Below are 23,515 nucleotides of genomic sequence, written 5' to 3'. Positions count from 1 at the left end.
GAGTGGTGGGTGTTCACAACCCATTTTACAAGTTTGCAGGTCCCTTGTCGACACAGCTGGTACTTGATTGTGATGGGTTGTTGAATTAAGGGTCTTCATGTTCCATCACAATTCACAACTTATCAACTTGCTTCCGAAAAACAGATTTGGATATGTTGTTATATTTTACACCACACATGCTGGTAGACTGGAATTAAAGGTGTGCATGTGGAAGTCTTTGCACACCGATTAGCTAGCGGTGAAAATTCATAAATATAATTGATGAAGGGGATTGGAAGAGAAAAGAGAGTAGCAATTGGCAATGCAAGTGAGCATGACTTAATATTTGCGGTATTTTTTTTTTTTAAATACTAGCTATATTATCAACTAATTTATTTATGAATACGTTCACTGATAAAAAAAAAACAAAAATGTGACTCTTTCTCTATGGCTTTCTTACTACACAAAAATATCCCTAATTAAAGCATGCCACACATCATCACATAGCTATTATATGAAGTATATTTCTCATTGGCAAGTAATATACTCTCCTTAGCCCAAGAGGATATGAAATTGTTTGAGTACATTGTTCTAACCATTTGGATCAATAAGCTCAAGTTTGCATGGTACAAAACCCTAAATACTCAGACATATGATATCCAATCTTCCACTTTACAAATCACATATGGGTAAAATAATAGCTCTAAAGAAATCGGAAGAAGTAAAAGTCATAAATTTGGATCCATTTTCTTCTTATTTTCTTTGCTTTGTTGGTGAGATGTTTATCGATGTAGGCCGGAGAGTGACAACGAAAGTCGTCTGATGGAGAAAAGAAAAAAGGGCAACTGAAATGAGTGGCGGTTGTTCACAACCCCATTTACAAGTTTGCAGGTCCCTTGTCAACACAACTGGTATCTGATTGTGATGGGTTGTGGAAATCCATACGCAACAAAGACTTTGAATTAAGGGTCATCTTGTTCCATCACAATTCACAACTTATCAACTTACTTACGAAAACCGATTTGGATATGTTCTTATAATTCACACCACACATGCTGGTAGATTGGTAGTCACTACTTGGATATTTACAAGTTTGCAAGCCTTGTAGGAGCAGATATTATGAATGCATGACTGAGATGGCTAGCTACCTGTGGAAGTCTTTGCACACCGATTAGTCTTTGGTGGAAAATCCTTATGTCTAGCCGTGGAAATCCATAAATCATAATTGATGAAAGGGATTGGAAGAGACAAGAGAGTGGCAATTGGCAAAGCAGGTGAGGATGATTTAATATTTGCGGTATTCTTTTTTTATTTTAAATACTTGCAATATTCTAAACTAATTCATCTATTAATTTGTTCACTAATTCACATGCATTTACGAAATTGCAAGAAGGATAGACAGAGATTGAAGCCTAATCTATAACTCTGTTTGCACTTTTTAGGGTTCTTATCGTTTAGCCCGACTGGAGAAAGGGACATGATTTGTTCTATTTTCTCACTGTTTGTGTATATACCAAGAATCGTTCCTTAAATCCTAAGAATGGCATAATATGTTTGCTCAATCAAAGGGAAGCAGCACTTAAACCTTGGGTCCTTCACTTCGTTTTGAGTTGGGTTGTGAGGACGGTGGTGCGCCGGAGAGATACAGAGAGGTGGTGTCGCTTATGTCACTTCAATTCCCAAACAAAAACACTTTAAGTCCTTCTATGTAATTTTGCAATAGAATAAACTTGTTACTAAAATTTTCGTTAAAAAGTGGGTGAAAAAATTAGACAATAAAGTGGACATAATAGCACTCCTTATTTGATTTGGTTTCTTTTTCGGTGTAAGGTGAAGCTGTATTTTTTATGTAGAGCAACGGCTAACTTAGCGTGCTCAATCTGCTTGAATTATGATTAAAGTGGTGACAAAAGTTGAAAAAGTGATGTCAATTCCCCTCCTCGGGGAAGAGGTCATTGCTTTGACTAAACCTAACCGTTGGGTTATTTGCAAGAAGCATTTGGACACATTTTCTAACCCTGCGGTTCCACACCAATAGTTAGATGATTAGTTAATTGATTGTACAAATCGGCAATACAGTTAGTAAGTTTGTTAATATTTGGTTAGAGTTGTTAGACTCTCTTGTAAAAACGTAGCTGTGTAATCTTTCTTTTTAGTTAATACAAGTCTCATATTTCTCTCTCTAAACTCTCTCCAAGCTCTCTGCGTTCATCTTTCTTTTGATTTTCTCTTCAATTCTCAAATATTTCAAGGTAGTTAAAACCTATAACCCATAAAAAATTTTAGTGTAGTTCAAAATCACAAATACCCAGTTAAATTCAAAAACTGCAGAGATAAGTCAAAAAACACCCGAGCGGCACCATATCGGCTGTACCAAATACAACAGTACCCCAAATTTATGGTGGTATCAAATTTATGTATATAAATTTACGTAAATTTTTTAATGACACTAAAGATTAATTCTGAACTTATGGTACTATCAAATTTATGTATATAGCATACCTATATTAGTATGATTCTAATTTACATCTGCTGCTTATCAAAAAAATTTATAACATAAATTTCAATATGTATGCTTACAACGCAAAAATTTTCGTGTCGTTTCGTAAATTACAAATAATTCACTAATACTTCATACATGGGTTCTCTTGGCACAGGTTTGAGTTAGAAAGTCAGGAGAATTCTAAAATCAGCATCAGACACTTTAGAACAATTTGACAAAATAGGGTGTGGATGTGTTCTAATATTCCTTTCAACAAACAACAAAAAGTTATCCCCTACATGAAAAAATAACTAAAAAAAAAAAAAAAACCCAACAAGCAGAAGAGCAGAAAGATTCAATATTTGGAGAGAGTAAAGGGAAAACTTGGAAAATGGGGATGGTGGGTTTTTTTGATACTCTCACAGTGGACCGGGAGAGATCTCAGCAAATGGAGGTTACAGTCACAAGAATCCATGAAAAGAGAGAAGAAGATCATGGTGTTGTGGGGGTAGGAGTAGAAAATGCAATCGTTCCGTATAGAGCCGAGTACTGAAGAAAAATTGAACAAAATACACTCCATTTGTCCCAAAATCACTCATAAAACTTTACATTATTACATAAATATCATGGCCTTTGCAATCCAGAAAAAGTTAGAACAAAGAATAGGAATAAATTCAAAGAACCCCACATTACACTAGGAAGTAGGGTAGTATGTGTTTGGATACATGGAAAAATGAGAAGAAAAATGCAAGGCCGGATGCTTTTAGTTACAAACCTGTTTAAATTTAAAGGTTATTTTCCTGCCTAAATCAGCCAAATGTTTTTACCAAGCACTAATTAATGAAACAAACCAACTTAGAAATTACACCAAATGCCAATCACCACCCATATATGTAAACGTAAAAAAAACTCACCTTAAATAAATCATCACACAAACCTAATCAGATCATCAGTTACCCACATAGGCTGCTATTTCTTCACTTTAATGATTGTATGTTCTTGCTCAGCTCCTCAAGCTTCTTCATCTTTGTCTTCTCACTTTCGTTCACCAGCTGCATCAAATGTTACACGACAACAAAACAATCTCAAAACGTTGAATTATATAAGCACTATGTACGCTTTTACTGAATCGAAATATAATGAGTGATAAATAGCATCGGTTGAGAGGTTGGATAGGTTGAACTCCTAACCGGAGGTAAGCCCAAATTTTGTAGGATTGGTAATTTGTCAAACCAGGCTCAACCGTGCTCACTCTAACTCCGAACTGGCCAGACTGGTTTGAGTTCAACCCATGCATGAAATTGCAACCCCGCTATGCCAAGTAAAAATTTGTTTAACAAACTAACCTCCATTAGCTTTGCCATAAGCTGCACTTTTTCTCTGTTCTTTTCATTGAAAGCCTCAAGTGCATCTCTGTATTCCTTTTCCTGTGACAAGTTACAAACCCGAAATTCATCACGAATTGATCCATAATTGCATATGCATAGCAGTAACCATTAACATCTGAATGTGGTAAAAATCAAAGTTGTGTTACCTTCTTCTGGCAGGTATGTCCTAGTGACATTAACTCTTTGTTAATCGCATTGATCTTCTTACGAACTTGTGAAACATCCTTCCTCATCGGATCTGAGAGCCCTTCAAGCTCCTGGAAGTTCCATAATTTACGACAAAAAGGAAATTAATCATCTACTAATTGCTAGCAACGGATTCAACGGCTATATTTCTGGTTTAACCAGCAGAAGATGAAGCACATGGGGTACATAAATTTTCAACAAGGCATCCTTGGACATATATACTTGTCCCAGACATAATCAAATGACTAAATAAACCCTGATCATATGACAAATTTGAGGGTTTTGAGAAAGAAGAGAACCTGTTTTTTGCCATATCAAAAAGTTTAAACTTTGTTGTTGAAATTTCTTAGCTAAATTCCATATTTTGTTGTGTACAGAACCCCAGATTTACTCTGTTAGCTGAGACAAACAGATAATTAGTTCTCTTGAAAAAAAAATCTGGGAATCAGTAAAAAAAATGGAATACTTCCATCAAAGAGTTCATGGCCTTTGTAAATACATTAAACCGAAAATTCAAAATCAAAAATCCAAAACAAATTAAGTTGGAAAAAAACCCAAACAGAAAATATTGTAGCGTTCAAATGCATTGCTACACAAATCAAAAATTTATTTTCTATGGATATGGCAGTTTTCTTCATGTAATAAAAGTCAACAACATTTAAATACAGAACTCAAATAAATACAGTAAAATGATACAAAGAATGACATAGTTAAATGGATTAAATTTGGAGATCTATGAGATTAGAGAATGAAGTGACTGAATTTAGAAAACCCACACTGCAAACTTTTTATCTGCTCAATGAGAAAATATAATTATCCAGCAGTACAAAAATTATTAGCGTCGGACCAAATGCGGCTCGAAAATTGTTTTACTGACAAAAATTCAGAAATTATTGACAAAAAAACTCTTACAAAATCGATATTAAATTACATTTGAATATGAATGAGGATAAATGGTTGATACTCATAATTGTGTTCACTTATCCATAATAAAATTTAAAACAAATAACGAAAACTGATTATTGAAAACAAATAACGCACAAATACCTGTCAATCTAGAAAATAAAACCAACCAATACTCAATACCAAAAAAGGTAAAACTACAAAAGATAAAGGTCAGTCCTTTGCAAAACCAACCATTGCATTTACCAAAAAATGAAATAAAAACAAAATCTAACAACCAAAAAAGATGTGTATATGCAGTAGAAAGCTTGTAAGAGTTCATTCATCGGCTAAAATTCAAAATTTCCGATTGACCAATTACACCATTTCTATAAAATTTCAGTTATGGGATTCCTATTGAGCAAAATTAACGTGTTAGGATAGAAACAAGTTCTTACATATTTCAATAAATCCATAAACGAAGCAATGAAATAAATGTTTTACATGTGTCATTTGTGTGTCCTCGGCTCTCTCTCTCTCTCTCCCGCTCTCTCTTTCTCTATGGCTTTCTTACTATACATAAATATCCCTAATTAAAGCATGCCACACATCAGCACATTGCTATTATATGAAGTATATTCCTTATTGCCAAGTAATATACTCTCCTTGGCCCAAGAGGATATGAAATTGTTGAGTACATTATTCTAGCCATTTGGATCAATAAGCCCAAGTTTGCATTGTACAAAACCCTAAATACTCAGACATATGAAATCCAATCTTCCACTTTACAAATCACATATGGGTAAACTAATAGCTCTGAAGAAATCGGAAGAAGTAAAAGGCTTTAGAACGCAAATATACCTGAGGTGCCAAAATATGGAGTGGAGGAAGCGTTTTCTTCTTATTTTGAGGGAAGAAGAATGCAGCTCTGAATTTGGACCCATTTTCTTAACAAGCGGTTCCTATAGCCCATAAATTTTTAGTGTCGTTCAAAATCACAAATACCCCAGATGAATTCAAAAACTGCAGAGATTAGTCAAAAACACCTGAACGGCACCATATTGGCTGTACTAAATATAACAGTTGTTGAGAATATCACATTTAAGAATGGTAAAAACAGATCAAGCTCTGAAAATCGAAAACAAATAACCAAGACAAATCAACACCAAGAATTAACGTGGTTCGGCAATACGTGCCTAAGTCCACGGGACAGCAACAACAATCTTTCACTATATCAATAATAAGTACAACCAATAATCTTGCCAAATCTCTAGAACTAGGACTTGACGAAAAACCTGAAAGAACAGGAACAAGAAATACACTATCTCTTTTCTTTTCTCTCTCACACACTTTACAATATTCTCTCACTCTAATCCCTTGAGTGGTATACAATTTATTGTTTTGCTCCCCCCAATTCAAAACTAGTACAATAGCCCCTTTATATAGACATAATAAAGGTCTTCTTCAATAAGGATTATTAATCCCAATTGGAATCTAGTTATAAAACCTACTCCAATTGAGAAACTAACTCCAATTCGGAAAACAATTTAATCCTCTAAGACTATAATTCCTTATACTCTTAGGACAACTTATCGTGGGCTGGAAAAACCTAACAGCAGTACCCCAAATTTATGGTGCTATCAAATATATGTATATAAATTTACGTTTATTTTTTAATGACACTAAGGATTAATTCTGAACTTATGGTACTATCAAATTTATGTATATAGCATACCTATATTAGTATGATTCTAATTTACACCTGCTTCTTATCAAAAAATTTATAACATAAATTTCACCATGTATGCTTAAAACGCAAAAATTTTCGTTTCATTTTGTAAATTACAAATAATTCACTAATACTTCATACATGGAGCGGCGAACCACTTTAGTTGGGTTCTCTTGGCACAGATTTGAGTTAGAAAGTCAGGAGAATTCTAAAATCAGCATCAGACACTTTAGAACAATTTGACAAAATAGGATGTGGATGTGTTCTAATATTCCTTTCAATAAACAACAAAAAGTTATCCCCTACATGAAAAAATAACCAAAAACAAAAAAAACAGTTGCTATCTGTACCTGACTAAAACGTTATCCCCCAGCTATTTTACCCCAATGCCTCATGAGTACAAATGCATTCTAAATTTGAACCTGACTAAAAGTTGATAAAAGGCTAGAATTTCGGGTCTTCTTTCACTTCCGGCTGTTTCTCTTTCTTAGTCTCTTTTGCAGCTTCCTGCAGAATTGAATAGATAAAGAGTGATTTACGATCAGCATCACATCAAACTGGCAACGTTTGTAAAATAATTCCAAAGTCAGTTGATGGAAGTCATGAAACAAGAGAAGCAAGAGTACCTTTTTTTGTCTCCTTTGGAGAGCGACTGGCATTTGATCCGAAAACAAGTTTTTCCCGAGCCTGACAACTGGTAGCTTGTGAACTAGATCCTGTAGAAGGTTGTGCATTTCCATTGGTGACTGCAGGTTTCTTGTCTTTGGATCCTGAGGAAGAAGCTGGTGCTGGCTTATATTTCAAAGGCTTCCCATCCAAGCGTCTTCCAGATCCAGTAAAAGGGTTAAATTTAGGTTCAGCATCAGCAGGATCCTCTTTAACGGCAAGAAAATCGGAAACTCATACAATTCCTTTCTGTGTTCTTTTTGGGCAATGGAACACTATTATGTTGAAATACATAATAATATTCAAAATTAACAGGACTACAAACTACGTAATTTCTGTGCCTTGAAGTATGCCTCTAGAAGTACGTCTAAATACACAAAACATTGAATTCCATTACCTTGTTGTTATTGACCTCTTTCTCAGTCGGAATCGCCAGAGCTTCGGAACCATCGTCCAGAAGTGTGGAGGAAGAGACAGTCGACCAGGACCACTTCGCCTTCACGCACCTGAGGCCGGAACTGAAGCGGAGGATCAAAATTATAATATATCATATTGACGGATTCTACGACACATTTCATCGAACACCTAGTGTGCCACGTTCCCATATGCTTTCTTGTAAGATTAATTGAAGAACAATATTTAGTTTTTGAACAAAATTAACTTCCAGATGAGTAATTTAACAGAAAAGAAGCAACAAAAAAAAAACCCAGAAATCTTTAATTGAAGAACAATACTTAGTCTTTGAACAAAATTAACTTCCAGATGAGTAATTTAACAGAGAAGAAGCAAAAAGAAACCCAGATATCTTTTTTAAAAAAAAAATTGTCTATAAGAACTGAATTTACACCACCATCCATTATATGACTAAATGCAGGCTACACAAATGTCACTGGAAAATCAAGGGTAGCAGCAAGCAACTTTATTCTCTAAAAGCCCTTGCCAAAAAAAGCAAAAAATAATATAATTCCAAACCAAACAAATCAAAAACAGGACACGCAAATAAAAATTTTATATATTTGTTACTAAATCCGTTTTTCTGATTTCATTTCGAATTCACTGGAACAAAAAATACATAAATCCATAAAAAATAAAAAAAAATAAAAACCCAAATGAAAAAAAATTAATTAGAAGCTTTCAACTGAGAGATTACCTGAAGAGCGGAAAGTTTCAGCAAGCGAGAATAGAGATGAAGCCCCCATCCCTCTACTAATTGCTAGCAAATGATCCAATGGTTATATTTCTGGTTTAACCAGCAGAAGATGAAGCACAACGGTTATATTTTTGGTTATATTTCTCTCTGTTCTTTTCATTGAAAGCTTCAAGTGCATCTCTGTATTCCTTTTCCTGTGACAAGTTACGAACCCAAAATTCATTATGAACCCGCACGAATTGATCCATGATTGCATATGCATAGCAGTAAACATTAACACCAAAATGTGGTAAAAATCCAAGTTGTGTTACCTTCTTCTGGCACGTACGTCCTAGTGGCTCTAACTCTTTGTTAATCGCAGTGATCTTTCTTACGAACTTGTGAAAAATCCTTCCTCATTGGACCCGAGAGCCCTTCAAGTGATCCAACGGTTATATTTCTGGTTTAACCAGCAGAAGATGAAGCACATGGGACACAGATATTTTCAACAAGGCATCCACAAACATAAACAAGTGACCAAATAAAACCTGACCATATGACAAGTTTGAGGGTTATGCCATATCAAAAAGTTTAAACTTTGTTGTTGAAATTTCTCAGCTAAATGTGTTCACTTATCCATAATACAATTTAAAAGGATGAAAAAATAACAACAAAACACAGAACACAGGCACTTTACCATATGAAAAAATGCCTCATGAATACAAATCCATTCTAAATTTGAACCTGACTAAAAGTTGATAAAAGGATAGTACTTTTCTTATATGTATTTGTACCAGCCAAGGTCAACAAAAAAATTAATGAGCAAGCCAAAAAGAATTAAAAGTTGATAAAAGGATAGTACTTTTCAGAACTGTCGTCCGGAACTGTGAATGAAGACACCGTCGACCAGGTCCACGTCACCTTCACGCACCTGGGGCCGGAGCTGAAGAGGAGAGTCAGAATTATAATATATCATAGTGACAGATTCTCAGACACATTTCATCGAACAATACTTAGCTTTTGAACTAAATTAACATCCAGATGAGTAATTTAACAGAAAAGAAGCAACAAAAAAAAAAAAAAACAAAAACCCAGAAATCTTAATTGAAGAACAATACTTGGTCTTTGAACTTCCAGATGAGTAATTTAGCAGAGAAGAAGCAAAAAGAAACCCAGAAATCTTGACAAAATTGTCTATAAGAAATGGAATAACCTTGAACGGAGCTCGCTGCAAACAACGCAACCACTCATTAATACGTTCAACCCCATTTGCACATAAACAATTAGAAAGATTTGAAAAAAGAGAGCAAAGAAAAAGCTTATATAAACGCAACCACTCATTAATACGTTCAACCCCATTTAATCATCATATGATTAAATGCAGGCTGCACAAATGTCACGGGAAAATCAAGGGTAGCAGCAAGTAAAAATTTCATCAATTTGTTTACTAAATCCGTTTTTCTGATTTCATTTCGAATTCACTGGGGAAAAAATACATAAATCCAAAGAAAAAAAATACCAAATGAAAAAAAAAAATTAGAAGCTTTCAACTGAGAGATTACCTGAAGAGCGGAAAGTTTCAGCAAGCGAGAATAGAGATGGAGCCCCTCAATTGAATCGCCCACCCACCCCCTGTGCAAACCCTAGACCCACCCCCTAATCTCTCTCTGCAACAGACGCCAAAATACCTCTCCCATCTCTCTGTCGGCAAGGGACAGGAACCCGGAAGACGCCATCGAATTCTCCCACCTCTCTCTCTGCAAGGAACAGGATCCCAGAAAACCCTCGACGATATCGAACCACCAATTCTTCCTCCCATTTTTGTATGGTTTTGGCAGCATCGAGAAGGCGGTAGAGGTGGACTACCACTCGCCGAGTTGGACGACATTCAAGTGTAAAAGAGAAGAATACGCACGTGTGCTTATCTAGTTCGTAATGTTATTTTGTTAAATTGCAACATTACATCGGTAGATTGTATTATGCGATTCATAAGTACAAACTAGATAGAATTCTTGTATTAAATGGATAACCGTTAGATAATTGTTTGTGGGATCACTTACTGAAAGATTCTTTTATTTAATACATATGCTGCAAGTATCAAAACACAAAGTAGAAGGGAAAAACATCACATTATATATTAGTACAATCAAACTTCAGAATAAAAACATTTTGAAACGAGCCACTTTTAGTGCAATTGAAAGTGCTACCTTATCTTTGATGTCATCGAAGAATTGAAAATAGGCATACCTCCACGATGTCTTTAAGATCAACGTGCCGCAAACGCAACAAAAACCTACGATAAAGCCAAGTACCACGCTGACATAGAGCCACAACTTATCATTTCCATCTTCATTCTCGTCCTTTGCATCTTTAGCAGTAAAAGTGTCATCTTCAGGGCACTTAGTTGAGAGATGAAAGCCACATAGCCATTGATTACCCACATAAATGGACGAAAATTTGAGCGTTTGAAGCTGGTTTCCAGTAGGAATTCTTCCAGACAAGTTGTAAGACAAGTCCAGGTGGGACAAAGAGGTTAAAGATGACAAGCTTTGAGAAATTTGTCCCAAAAGGTGGTTGTGTGAGAGATCAAGAGTTTCAAGCCAATGCAAGTTGCCGACCTTAGAGGGGATCTTTCCAGTCAATTGATTCTTGGACAAATTCAAGGTGCCCAATTGAATGAGGCTGCTTATTTCTTTAGGGATTTCACCTTGTAAATTATTTGATGAAAGATCAATGCTCTTTACAAGATATAGAGTTGTGTTGTACACAAGTTCTTCTCCTTTTAGTGTCAGTGTGGCTTGCTCAAACTCATCATAATCATTTTCATAAGAAGCATCATTGATAAGCGAAGTTAAGTTATCCAAACATATGGGAATAGTACCTGAAAGGCTGTTGTGACTAAGGTCGAGGATGTGAAGGCCTTGAAGATTGCACAGTTGTTGGGAAATACATCCACTAAAATAGTTGGACCGTAATTGTAGCCTAGACAACTTAGATACGTTTGACCCTCCTATCCATAGAGGTATTTTCCCAGATAACTTGTTGTCACCAAGATCAATACTCCTCAAACTTGAACAATTTTGCAAGGCATCAGGAATTTCACCGCCAAAATTGTTGTCGTTGAGCTTTAAAATTTCCAAGGAACGTAGTACCCCCAATGAAGTGGGAATATTACCAGACAGATTGTTTTGACCAACATCTAAAAACACCATAATGCTCTCCATATTCCATGCATGAGGGAGTTCTCCCGAAAACTGATTACTCCTTAGAGACAGGATTTTTAACTTCTGCATCTTACAAATAGAGGGAGGAATAGTGCCATTCAAATGATTCTCATCAAGTAACAATTCTTCCAACTTGGACATTAGGGAAACACCAAAGTGGTAGAGGGCCCTCCAACTGATTATGACTCAAATCAATAGACATTAAATTTGGAAATTTCAAATGGGATGGAAAGTTTCCATGAAAGTGGTTGTAAAACAAGTCTAGATAGGTGAGTTGGGCAGATATCTTCAGCAACCATTCCTCAGGTATGGAATCTGAGATTCCATTACCCTGAAGGGCAACATCAGACAGTTCAGTTTGAGTTTGAAGCCATACCCAAAAACCAAGACTTATTCGACAATTTATGATAAAAATTCTGAAGAGCTTGAAAGGGGGAACCCTGTCATAAGCCCCGTCGAGAATGAGGGACGTGGGTCGGTCTATGTTTTCTACTTCAAAATCTTGTAATCTGGTAAGATTTATGAAATGGGCTTCCGTTAGAATGCCTTCCCATGAATTACACAGAGTTGTCCAATACTTTCTGGAATTGAGCCGTTCATCTTGTTATCATTGAGCTCTAGTATTCTCAAGGACGACAAGTTTCCGATGGAATTTGGAATTGAGCCCGACAAATTATTAGAATAGAGGTATAGTTTTCTCAAGGATGACAAGTTTCCGATGGAATCTGGAATTGAGCCCCACAAATTGTTTTCTCCAAGGTTGAGATTCTGCAAACTTTTAAACATTCCTAAAAAGACCGGCAATTGGCCTTCAAGCTCACAATTAGACAAATCTAGTGACTCTAATGTATTACTTGGACAATTTGAGAGACTCCTCCAAAACTCTTCAATCCCCCCCCATCAAAGTAGTTCCCTGAAAGACTTAAGACTTTTAGCTTGCACAAATTTCCACTGACTTTAGGAATTTGACCTTTTAAGCCTATTTCAGATAAATCAAGGTTTTGCAAAGATTTGAAGTTTGAAAATCCACTTGGAAAATAATTGCTGAAATCATTCCCGGATAGATCAAGTGTTACGAGGTTGGTAAGATTAAAAAACCAACCGGGAAATGAAGAACTTTTAATGCCATTAGACGACATATCAAGGACCAACAGTGATGTGAAGTTAATCCTCTGTAGTGAAAGTGGAAGGAAGTTAATGCTCTGCAGTCAGAGTGGAATGCTTTCAATTTGGCACGAAGATAAATGTAACTCTAACAATGAAGGAAGCATGTTAATATCATATGCCCAACTGACTCCTGTGCTGCTAAGATCAACGCCATTGAGATTAATGTATTTCAGGGAAGAGAGGTGAGAAAGCCATCAGACTGGTTTGAGTTCAACCCATCCATGAAATTGCAACACCGCTATGCCAAGTAAAAATTTGTTTAACAAACTAACCTCCATTAGCTTTGTTATATGCTGCACTTTTTCTCTGTTCTTTTCATTGAAAGCCTCAAGTGCATCTCTGTATTCCTTTTCCTGTGACAAGTTACAAACCCGAAATTCATCACGAACAGACACGAATTGATCCATAATTGCATATGCATAGCAGTAAACATTAACATCTGAATGTGGTAAAAATCCAAGTTGTGTTACCTTCTTCTGGCAGGTATGTCCTAGTGACTTTAACTCTTTGTTAATCGCATTGATCTTCTTACGAACTCGTGAAACATCCTTCCTCATCGGATCTGAGAGCCCTTCAAGCTCCTGGAAGTTCCATAATTTACGACAAAAAGGAAATTAATCATCTACTAATTGCTAGCAACGGATTCAACGGCTATATTTCTGGTTTAACCAGCAGAAGATGAAGCACATGGGGTACATAAATTTTCAACAAGGCATCCTCGGACATACATACTTGTCCCAGACATAATCAAATGACTAAATAAACCCTGATCATATGACAAATTTGAGGGTTTTGAGAAAGAAGAGAATCTGTTTTTTGCCATATCAAAAAGTTTAAACTTTGTTGTTGAAATTTCTTAGCTAAATTCCATATTTTGTTGTGTACAGAACCCCAGATTTACTCTGTTAGCTGAGACAAACAGATAATTAATTCTCTTGAAAAAAAATCTGGGAATCAGTAAAAAAATGGAATACTACCATCAAAGAGTTCATGGCCTTTGTAAATACATTAAACCGAAAATTCAAAATCAACAATCCAAAACAAATTAAGTTGGAAAAAAAAACCCAAACAGAAAATACTGTAGCGTTCAAATGCATTGCTACACAAATCAAAAATTTATTTTCTATGGATATGGCAGTTTTCTTCATGTAATAAAAGTCAACAACATTTAAATACAGAACTCAAATAAATACGGTAAAATGATACAAAGAATGACATAGTTAAATGGATTTAATTTGGAGATCTATGAGATTAGAGAATGAAGTGACTGAATTTAGAAAACCCACACTGCAAACTTTTTTTCTGCGCAATGAGAAAATATAATTATCCAGCAGTACAAAAATTATTAGCGTCGGACCAAATGCGGCTCAAAAATTGTTTCACTGACAAAAATTCATAAATTATTGACAAAAAAACTCTTACAAAATCGATATTAAATTACATTTGAATATGAATGAGGATAAATGGTTGATACTCATAATTGTGTTCACTTATCCATAATAAAATTTAAAACAAATAACGAAAACTGATTATTGAAAACAAATAACGCACAAATACCTGTCAATCTACAAAATAAAACCAACCAATACTCGATACCAAAAAAGGTAAAACTACAAAAGATAAAGGTCAGTCCTTTGCAAAACCAACCATTCCATTTACCAAAAAATGAAATAAAAACAAAATCTAACAACCAAAAAAGATGTGTATATGCAGTAGAAAGCTTGTAAGAGTTCATTCATCGGCTAAAATTCAAAATTTCAGATTGACCAATTACACCATTTCTATAAAATTTCAGTTATGGGATTCCTATTGAGCAAAATTAATGTGTTAGGATAGAAACAAGTTCTTACATATTTCAATAAATCCATAAAAATGGTTCCTTAGTTAACAATAAATGTTTTTTTGTACCAAAAATGAAGCAATGAAATAAATGTTTTACATGTGTCATTTGTGTGTCCTCGGCTCTCTCTCTCTCCCTCTCTCTCTCTCTCTCTCTATGGCTTTCTTCCTACACATAAATATCCCTAATTAAAGCATGCCACACATCAGCACATTGCTATTATATGAAGTATATTCCTTATTAGCAAGTAATATACTCTCCTTGGCCCAAGAGGATATGAAATTGTTGAGTACATTGTTCTAGCCATTTGGATCAATAAGCCCAAGTTTGCATTGTACAAAACCCTAAATACTCAGACATATGAAATCCAATCTTCCACTTTACAAATCACATATGGGTAAAATAATAGCTCTGAAGAAATCGGAAGAAGTAAAAGGCTTTAGAACGCAAGTATACCTGAGGTGCCAAAATATGGAGTTGAGGAAGCGTTTTCTTCTTATTTTGAGGGAAGAAGAATGCAGCTCTGAATTTGGACCCATTTTCTTAACAAGCGGTTCCTATAGCCCATAAATTTTTAGTGTCGTTTAAAATCACAAATACCCCAGATGAATTCAAAAACTGCAGAGATTAGTCAAAAACACCTGAACGGCACCATATTGGCTGTACTAAATATAACAGTTGTTGAGAATATCACATTTAAGAATGGTAAAAACAGATCAAGCTCCGGAAATCGAAAACAAATAACCAAGACAAATCAACACCAAGAATTAACGTGGTTCGGCAATACGTGCCTACATCCACGGGACAGCAACAACAATCTTTCACTATATCAATAATGAGTACAACCAATAATCTTGCCAAATCTCTAGAACTAGGACTTGATGAAAAACCTGAAAGAACAGGAACAAGAAATACACTATCTCTTTTCTTTTCTCTCGCACACACTTTACAATATTCTCTCACTCTAATCCCTTGAGTGGTATACAATTTATTGTTTTGCTCCCCCCAATTCAAAACTAGTACAATAGCCCCTTTATATAGACATAATAAAGGTCTTCTTCAATAAGGATTTTTAATCCTAATTGGAATCTAGTTATAAAACCTACTCCAATTGAGAAACTAACTCCAATTCGGAAAACAACTCCAATTCGGAAAACAATTTAATCCTCTAAAACTATAATTCCTTATACTCTTACGACAACTTATCATGCGCTGGAAAAACCTAACAGCAGTACCCCAAATTTATGGTGCTATCAAATTTATGTATATAAATTTACGTATATTTTTTAATGACACTAAAGATTAATTCTGAACTGATGGTACTATCAAATTTATGTATATAGCATACCTATATTAGTATGATTCTAATTTACACCTGCTTCTTATCAAAAAATTTATAACATAAATTTCACTATGTATGCTTAAAACGCAAAAATTTTTGTTTCGTTTTGTAAATAACAAATAATTCACTAATACTTCATACATGGAGCGGCGAACCACTTTAGTTGGGTTCTCTTGGCACAGATTTGAGTTAGAAAGTCAGGAGAATTCTAAAATCGGCATCAGACACTTTAGAACAATTTGACAAAATAGGGTGTGGATGTGTTCTAATATTCCTTTCAATAAACAACAAAAAGTTATCCCCTACATGAAAAAATAACCAAAAACAAAAAAAACAGTTGCTATTTGTACCTGACTAAAACGTTATCCCCTAGCTATTTTACCACAATGCCTCATGAGTACAAATGCATTCTAAATTTGAACCTGACTAAAAGTTGATAAAAGGCTGGAATTTCGGGTCTTCTTGCACTTCCGGCTGCTTCTCTTTCTTAGTCTCTTTTGCAGCTTCCTGCAGAATTGAATAGATAAAGAGTGATTTACGATCAGCATCATATCAAACTGGCAACGTTTGTAAAATAATTCCAAAGTCAGTTGATGGAAGTCATGAAACAAGAGAAGCAAGAGTACCTTTTTTGTCTCCTTTGGAGAGCGACTGGCATTCGATCCGAAAACAAGTTTTCCCCGAGCCTGACAACTGGTAGCTTGTGAACTAGATCCTGTAGAAGGTTGTGCATTTCCATTGGTGACTGCAGGTTTCTTGTCTTTGGATCCTGAGGAAGAAGCTGGTGCTGGCTTATATTTCAAAGGCTTCCCATCCAAGCGTCTTCCAGATCCAGTAAAAGGTTTAAATTTAGGTTCACCATCAGCAGGATCCTCTTCAACTGCAAGAAAATCAGAAACTCATACAATTCCTTTCTGTTTTCTTTTTGGGCAATGGAACACTATTATGTTGAAATACATAATAGTATTCAAAATTAACAGGACTACAAACTACGTAATTTCTGTGCCTTGAAGTATGCCTCTAGAAGTATGTGCATCAATTAAAATGTATAATGCCTACGTCTAAATACACAAAACATTGAATTCCATTACCTTGTTGTTATTGACCTCTTTCTCAGTCGGAATCGCCAGAGCTTCGGAACCATCGTCCAGAACCGTGGAGAAGAGACAGTCGACCAGGACCACTTCGCCTTCACAAACCTGAGGCCGGAGCTGAAGCGGAGGGTCAAAATTATAATATATCATATTGACGGATTCTCAGACACATTTCATCGAACACCTAGTGTGCCATGTTCCCATATGCTTTCTTGTAAGATTAATTGAAGAACAATACTTAGTTTTTGAACAAAATTAACATCCAGATGAGTAATTTAACAGAAAAGAAGCAACAAAAAAAACCCAGAAATCTTTAATTGAAGAACAATACTTAGTCTTTGAACAAAATTAACTTCCAGATGGGTAATTTAACAGAGAAGAAGCAAAAAGAAACCCAGATATCTTTTTAAAAAAAAATTGTCTATAAGAACTGAATTTACACCATCCATTATATGACTAAATGCAGGCTACACAAATGTCACTGGAAAATCAAGGGTAGCAGCAAGCAACTTTATTCTCTAAAAGCCCTTGCCAAAAAAAGCAAAAAATAATATAATTCCAAACCAAACAAATCAAAAACAGGACACGCAAATAAAAATTTCATATATTTGTTACTAAATCCGTTTTTCTGATTTCATTTCGAATTCACTGGAACAAAAAATACATAAATCCATAAATAAATAAAAAAAATACCCAAATGAAAAAAAATTAATTAGAAGCTTTCAACTGAGAGATTACCTGAAGAGCGGAAAGTTTCAGCATGCGAGAATAGAGATGAAGCCCCCATCCCTCTACTAATTGCTAGCAAATGATCCAACGGTTATATTTCTGGTTTCACCAGCAGAAGATGAAGCACATGGGACACAGATATTTTCAACAAGGCATCCACAAACATAAACAAGTGACCAAATAAAACCTGACCATATGACAAGTTTGAGGGTTATGCCATATCAAAAAGTTTAAACTTTGTTGTTGATATTTCTCAGCTAAATGTGTTCACTTACCCATAATACAATTTAAAAGGATGAAAAAATAACAACAAAACACAGAACACAGGCACTTTACCCCAATGCCTCATGAATACAAATGCATTCTAAATTTGAACCTGAATAAAAGTTGATTAAAGGATAGTACTTTTCTTATATGTATTTGTACCAGCCAAGAAAAAAATTAATGAGCAATCCAAAAAGTAGCCAAAACCGCTTCAGCCATATGCATCATGAAACACATTCTAAGCTATCTGGACAGACTATCTAGAAATATTCTCTGATATACTGTTGCAAAAATGCCTCTATAACAAACACAAAACATTGAATTCCGTTACCTTGCTGTTATTGACCTCTTTCTCAGTCGGAATCGCCAGAGGTTCAGAACTGTCGTCCGGAACTGTGAATGAAGACACCATCGACCAGGTCCACGTCGCCTTCACGCACCTGGGGCCGGAGCTGAAGAGGAGAGTCAGAATTATAATATATCATATTGACAGATTCTCAGACACATTTCATCGAACACTAGTGTGCCACGTTCTCATATGCTTTATGATAAGATTAATTGAAGAACAATACTTAGTTTTTGAACTAAATTAACATCCAGATGAGTAATTTAACAGAAAAGAAGAAACAAAAAAAAAAAAAAAAAAAAAAAGGGAGTTTTAACGAAAAGCTCATGGTACTGTTCACTTTAACGAAAAACCACATTTTTACACTAAAAAGTCAAACCTGCACTATCCAGTTTATCCTTTATTTTGTCCTTATCATTAAAACTAAAAGTTTTCGAGGCCTTTTCATTAGTTTTCCTTAAAAAAAACACCCAGAAATCTTAATTGAAGAACAATACTTGGTCTTTGAACAAAATTAACTTCCAGATGAGTAAGTTAGCAGAGAAGAAGCAAAAAGAAACCCAGAAATCTTGACAAAATTGTCTATAAGAAATGAAATTACCTTGAACGGAGCTCGCTGCAAACAACACAACCACTCATTAACACGTTCAACCCCATTTGCACATAAACAATTTGAAAGATTTGAAAAAGCTTATATAAATCATCATATGATTAAATGCAGGCTGCACAAATGTCACTGGAAAATCAAGGGTAGCAGCAAATTTCTCTAAAAGCCAAACCAAACAAATCAAAAACAGGGCACGCAAATAAAAATTTCATCAATTTGTTTACTAAATCCGTTTGTCTGATTTCATGTCGAATTCACTGGGGAAAAAAAAAATACATAAATCCAAAGAAAAAAAAACCCAAATGAAAAAAAAATAATTAGAAGCTTTCAACTGAGAGATTACCTGAAGAGCGGAAAGTTTCAGCAAGCGAGAATAGAGATGGAGCCCCCATCCTTCTAGCCCCTCACTTGAATCGCCCACCCACCCTCTGTGCAAACCCCCTAATCTCTCTCTGCAACGGACGCCAAGAAACCTCAAATCTTCAAAACCAATTCAATCGCCTCTAGAAGTTCGTTCCTTTTCCCAATTCAAGGGTTCAACTTCTTCTCCTTCTTCTTCCACCTCTCTCTCTCTGCAAGGAACAGGAATCCCAGAAAACCCTCGACGATATCGAACCACCAATTCTTCCACCCATTTTTGTATGGTTTTGGCAGCATCGAGAAGGCGGTAGAGGTGGACTACCACTCGCCGAGTTGGATGACATTCATGTGTAAAAGAGAAGAATACACAAGTGTACTTATCTACTTCGTAATGTTATTTTGTTAAATTGCAACATTCCATAGGTAGATTGTATTATGCGATTCATAAGTACAAACTAGATAGAGTTCTTGTATTAAATGGATAACCGTTACATAATTGTTTGTGGGAACACTTACTGAAACATTTTTTTATTTAATACATAAGTTGCAAATACCAAAACACAAAGTAAAAAGAGAAAAACATCACATTATATATTAGCACAATCCAACTTCAAAATAAAAACATTTTGAAACGAGCCATTTTCAATGCAATTGCCAGTGCTACCTTATCTTTGATGTCATCGAAGAATTGAAAATAGGCATACCTCCACGATGTCTTTAAGATCAATGTGCCGCAAACGCCCCAAAAGCCTACGATAAAGCCAAATACCACGCTGACATAGAGCCACAACTTATCCTTTCCATCTTCATTCTCCTCCTTTGCATCCTTAGCAATAAAAGTGTCATCTTCAGGGCACTTAGTTGAGAGAGGAACTCCACATAACCATTGATTGCCCACATAAATGGACGAAAAATTGAGCGTTTGAAGTTGGTTTCCAGTAGGAAATCTTCCAACCAAGTTGTTGTAAGACAAGTCTAGGTGGGACAAAGAGGTTAAAGATGACAAGCTTTGAGGAATTTGTCCCGAAAGGTGGTTGTGTGAGAGATCAAGAGTTTCGAGCCAACGCAAGTTTCCGACCTTGGAAGGAATCTTTCCAATTAATTGATTCATGGACAAATTCAAGGTGCCCAACATAATGAGGCTGCTTATTTCTTCAGGGATTTCACCTTTTAAATTATTTGATGAAAGATCAATGCTCTTTACAAGATACAGAGTTGTGTTGTACACAAGTTCTTCTCCTTTTAGTGTCAGTGTGGCTTGCTCATACCCATTATAATATTCTTCATAAGGATCATCATTGACTAGCGAAGTTAAGTTATCCAAACACATGGGAATAGTACCTGAAAGGCTGTTGTGACTAAGGTCGAGGATGTGAAGGCCTTGAAGATTGCACAGTTGCTGGGAAATACATCCACTAAAATAGTTGGACCGTAATCGTAGCCTAGACAACTTAGATACGTTTGACCCTCCTATCCATAGAGGTATTTTCCCAGATAACTTGTTGTCTCCAAGATCAATACTCCTCAAACTTGAACAATTTTGCAAGGCATCAGGAATTTCACCGCCAAAATTGTTGTCGTTGAGCTTTAAAATTTCCAGGGAACGTAGTACCCCCAATGAAGTGGGAATCTTACCAGACAGATTGTTTTGACCAACATCTAAAAACACCATAATGCTCTCCATATTCCATGCATGAGGGAGTTCTCCCGAAAACTGATTGCTCCTTAGAGACAGGATTTTTAACTTCTGCATCTTACAAATAGATGGAGGAATAGTGCCATTCAAATGATTCTCATGAAGTAACAATTCTTCCAACTTGGGCATCATTTGGTCAATATTTGAGGGGATTGGCCCAGAAAATAAATTGCCTTCTAGATAAAGGGAATAGACATTAGGGAAACACCAAAGTGGTAGAGGGCCCTCCAACTGATTATGACTCAAATCAATAAACATTGAATTTGGAAATTTCAAATGGGATGGAAAGTTTCCATGAAAGTGGTTGGAAGACAAGTATAGATCGCTAAGTTGGGAAGATATCTTCAACAACCATTCCTCTGGTATGGAATCCGAGATTCCATTACCCAGAAGCATAACATTAGACAGTTCAGTTTGAGTTTGAAGCCATACCCAAAAACCAGGACTTATCCGACAATTTATGATATAAATTGTGAAGAGCTTGAAAGGAGGAACCCTGTCATAAGCCCCGTCCAGACTGAGGGACATAGGTCGGTCTATATTTCCTACTCCAAAAACTTGTAATCTGGTAAGATTTATGAAATGGGCTTCCGTTAGAATGCCTTCCCATGAATTACTAAACAGAAGTAGGGAAACTAGCTCACAGAGCTGTCCAATACTTTCTGGAATTGAGCCGTTCATCTTATTATAACTGAGGTCTAGTGTTTTCAAGGACGACAAGTTTCCGATGGAATCTGGAATTGAGCCCCACAAATTGTTTTCTCTAAGGTTGAGATTCTGCAAACTTTTAAACATTCCTAAAAAGACCGGCAATTGGCCTTCAAGCTCACAATTAGACAAATCTAGTGACTCTAATGTATTACTTGGACAATTTGAGAGACTCCTACAAAACTCTTCAATCCCCCCATCAAAGTTGTTCCATGAAAGACTTAAGACTTTTAGCTTGCACAAATTTCCACTGACTTTAGGAATTTGACCTTTTAAGCCTGTGTCAGATAAATAAAGATTTTCCAGAGATTTGAAGTTTGAAAATTCACTTGGAAAAGAATCCCCGAAATCATTCCTAGATAGATCAAGTGATACGAGGTTGGTAAGATTAAAAAACCAGCCGGGAAATGAAGAACTTTTAATGCCATTATACGACATATCAAGGACCAACAGTGATGTGAAGTTAATCCTCTGTAGTGAAAGTGGAAGGAAGTTAATGCTCTGCAGTGAGAGTGGAATGCTTTCAATTTGGCACGAAGATAAATGTAGCTCTAACAATGAAGGAAGCATGTTAATATCATATGCCCAACTGACTCCTGTGCTGCTAAGATCAACGCCATTGAGATTAATGTATTTCAGGGAAGAGAGGTGAGAAAGCCAATTCAAATTTTTGGAAGATAAGTTATAACTCAACCCGAGATCAAGAAAATTTAGGCTTGACAGGTTACCAAGAGAAGAGGGAATCTCTCCTCTAAATGATGCAAATGAGAGATTGAGATATTGCAAACTTTTAAGCTCCCCAATGAACTTAGGAATTTGAATGCTATCAAACGAATTCAGGCTCAAGTCCAGGTAATTTAAATGTTTCAAGCTCAACAGAGAAGCATTTATCTTACCTCCCAAAGAAGCATATCTCCTCTCTTCATACTCATCATCGTCAGAAAAGTCATATAGATTCCGGAGGTCCATCTTCACGACGTGACCAGTGCTGTTGTTGCATGAAATACCTTCCCATTGGCAGCAATCATGACCCACCCAAGACGAAAGCCTACCAGAATGATCAACAAAATGTTGTTTAAAGACGAGAAGCGCTTGTCTTTCTTCCTCAATGCATGAATTTGTCTTCACACTGCTTGAAATTTCGTCACCAGCTAAACAGAAACAGAGTTTAGTAGTACTCTGCATGCAGAAAGAGACCAAAAGCAAAAGAAGCAAATAGTGAGCAATACTGAGGTGACAATGGCTATCCATTATTACACACAATTTTTTTTTGCTTTGTTGGTGAGATGTTTAGCTACTAAAATTAGTACGATATCGAATTTATAGGAAAAGATTATCGATGTAGGTAGGAGAGCTGAAAACGAAAGTCGTCGGATGGAGAAAAGAAAAAAGGGTAACTGAAATGAGTGGTGGGTGTTCACAACCCCTTTTACAAGTTTGCAGGTCCCTTGTCGACACAGCTGGTACTTGATTGTGATGGGTTGTTGAATTAAGGGTCTTCATGTTCCATCACAATTCACAACTTATCAACTTGCTTACGAAAAACAGATTTGGATATGTTGTTATATTTTACACCACACATGCTGGTTGACTGGAATTAAGGGTCTGCATGTGGAAGTCTTTGCACACCGATTAGTCTTTGGTGGAAAATCCATATGGCTAGCGGTGGAAATTCATAAATATAATTGATGAAGGGG

The 23,515-nt window shown here is 35.9% G+C and overlaps 2 protein-coding genes across 51 annotated transcripts in view; both read right to left on the bottom strand.

Moving 5' to 3' along the window:
• LOC103955201 (receptor-like protein EIX2) overlaps positions 1-23,204 on the bottom strand; it is a 49,528-nt gene extending 26,324 nt beyond the window's left edge. For 30 of the 50 annotated variants that reach the window (XM_048568000.1, XM_048568008.1, XM_048568023.1 and 27 more), the window contains exons 1-12: positions 19,398-23,204; positions 18,433-18,553; positions 17,847-18,024; positions 17,106-17,225; positions 16,641-16,894; positions 16,437-16,521; positions 15,129-15,229; positions 13,303-13,413; positions 10,004-13,185; positions 9,304-9,384; positions 8,774-8,989; positions 8,463-8,656 (exon numbers count right to left, since the gene is read on the bottom strand). In XM_048568000.1, the coding sequence (XP_048423957.1) occupies positions 20,025-23,069 (3,045 nt within the window). In that variant the 5' untranslated portion in view covers positions 23,070-23,204 and the 3' untranslated portion in view covers positions 8,463-8,656; positions 8,774-8,989; positions 9,304-9,384; ... (7 more) ...; positions 18,433-18,553; positions 19,398-20,024. Of the gene's footprint in view, positions 1-6,884; positions 7,154-7,272; positions 7,470-7,709; positions 7,831-8,462; positions 8,657-8,773; positions 8,990-9,303; positions 9,385-9,559; positions 9,670-10,003; positions 13,186-13,302; positions 13,414-14,771; positions 14,841-15,128; positions 15,230-16,436; positions 16,522-16,640; positions 16,895-17,105; positions 17,320-17,846; positions 18,025-18,432; positions 18,554-19,048; positions 19,064-19,397 lie in introns of those variants that run through there. The other 20 variants (XM_048568044.1, XM_048568002.1, XM_048568007.1 and 17 more) reach the window with 20 other exon arrangements.
• LOC125469885 lies at positions 3,041-5,977 on the bottom strand. The gene is made up of 5 exons (XM_048567944.1): positions 5,964-5,977; positions 5,779-5,845; positions 3,996-4,106; positions 3,808-3,888; positions 3,041-3,513 (listed from the first exon to the last, which is right to left on the bottom strand). Exons 1-5 carry the CDS (start codon positions 5,975-5,977, stop codon positions 3,439-3,441), a joined length of 348 nt encoding a protein of 115 aa, XP_048423901.1. The 3' UTR covers positions 3,041-3,438.
• Positions 23,205-23,515: the final 311 nt, after the last annotated feature.

Source organism: the organism of the source record quoted next, unplaced genomic scaffold (assembly GCF_019419815.1).
Source record: "Pyrus x bretschneideri cultivar Hongxiangsu unplaced genomic scaffold, Pyrus_bretschneideri_v1 Contig47, whole genome shotgun sequence".
Taxonomy (NCBI): Eukaryota; Viridiplantae; Streptophyta; class Magnoliopsida; order Rosales; family Rosaceae; genus Pyrus; species Pyrus x bretschneideri.
The sequence above is the reverse complement of the archived record's forward strand: the minus strand, read 5'-3'. Positions and strand labels throughout refer to the sequence as shown.

Excerpts from the sequence above, each read along its gene's own strand:
- LOC125469885 (XM_048567944.1), bottom strand. Across the intron at positions 3,889-3,995 it reads GACATACCTGCCAGAAGAAG|GAAAAGGAATACAGAGATGC; the intron begins GTAACACAACTT and ends AACTTGTCACAG. Across the intron at positions 3,514-3,807 it reads TTATGGCAAAGCTAATGGAG|CTGGTGAACGAAAGTGAGAA; the intron begins GTTAGTTTGTTA and ends CATTTGATGCAG.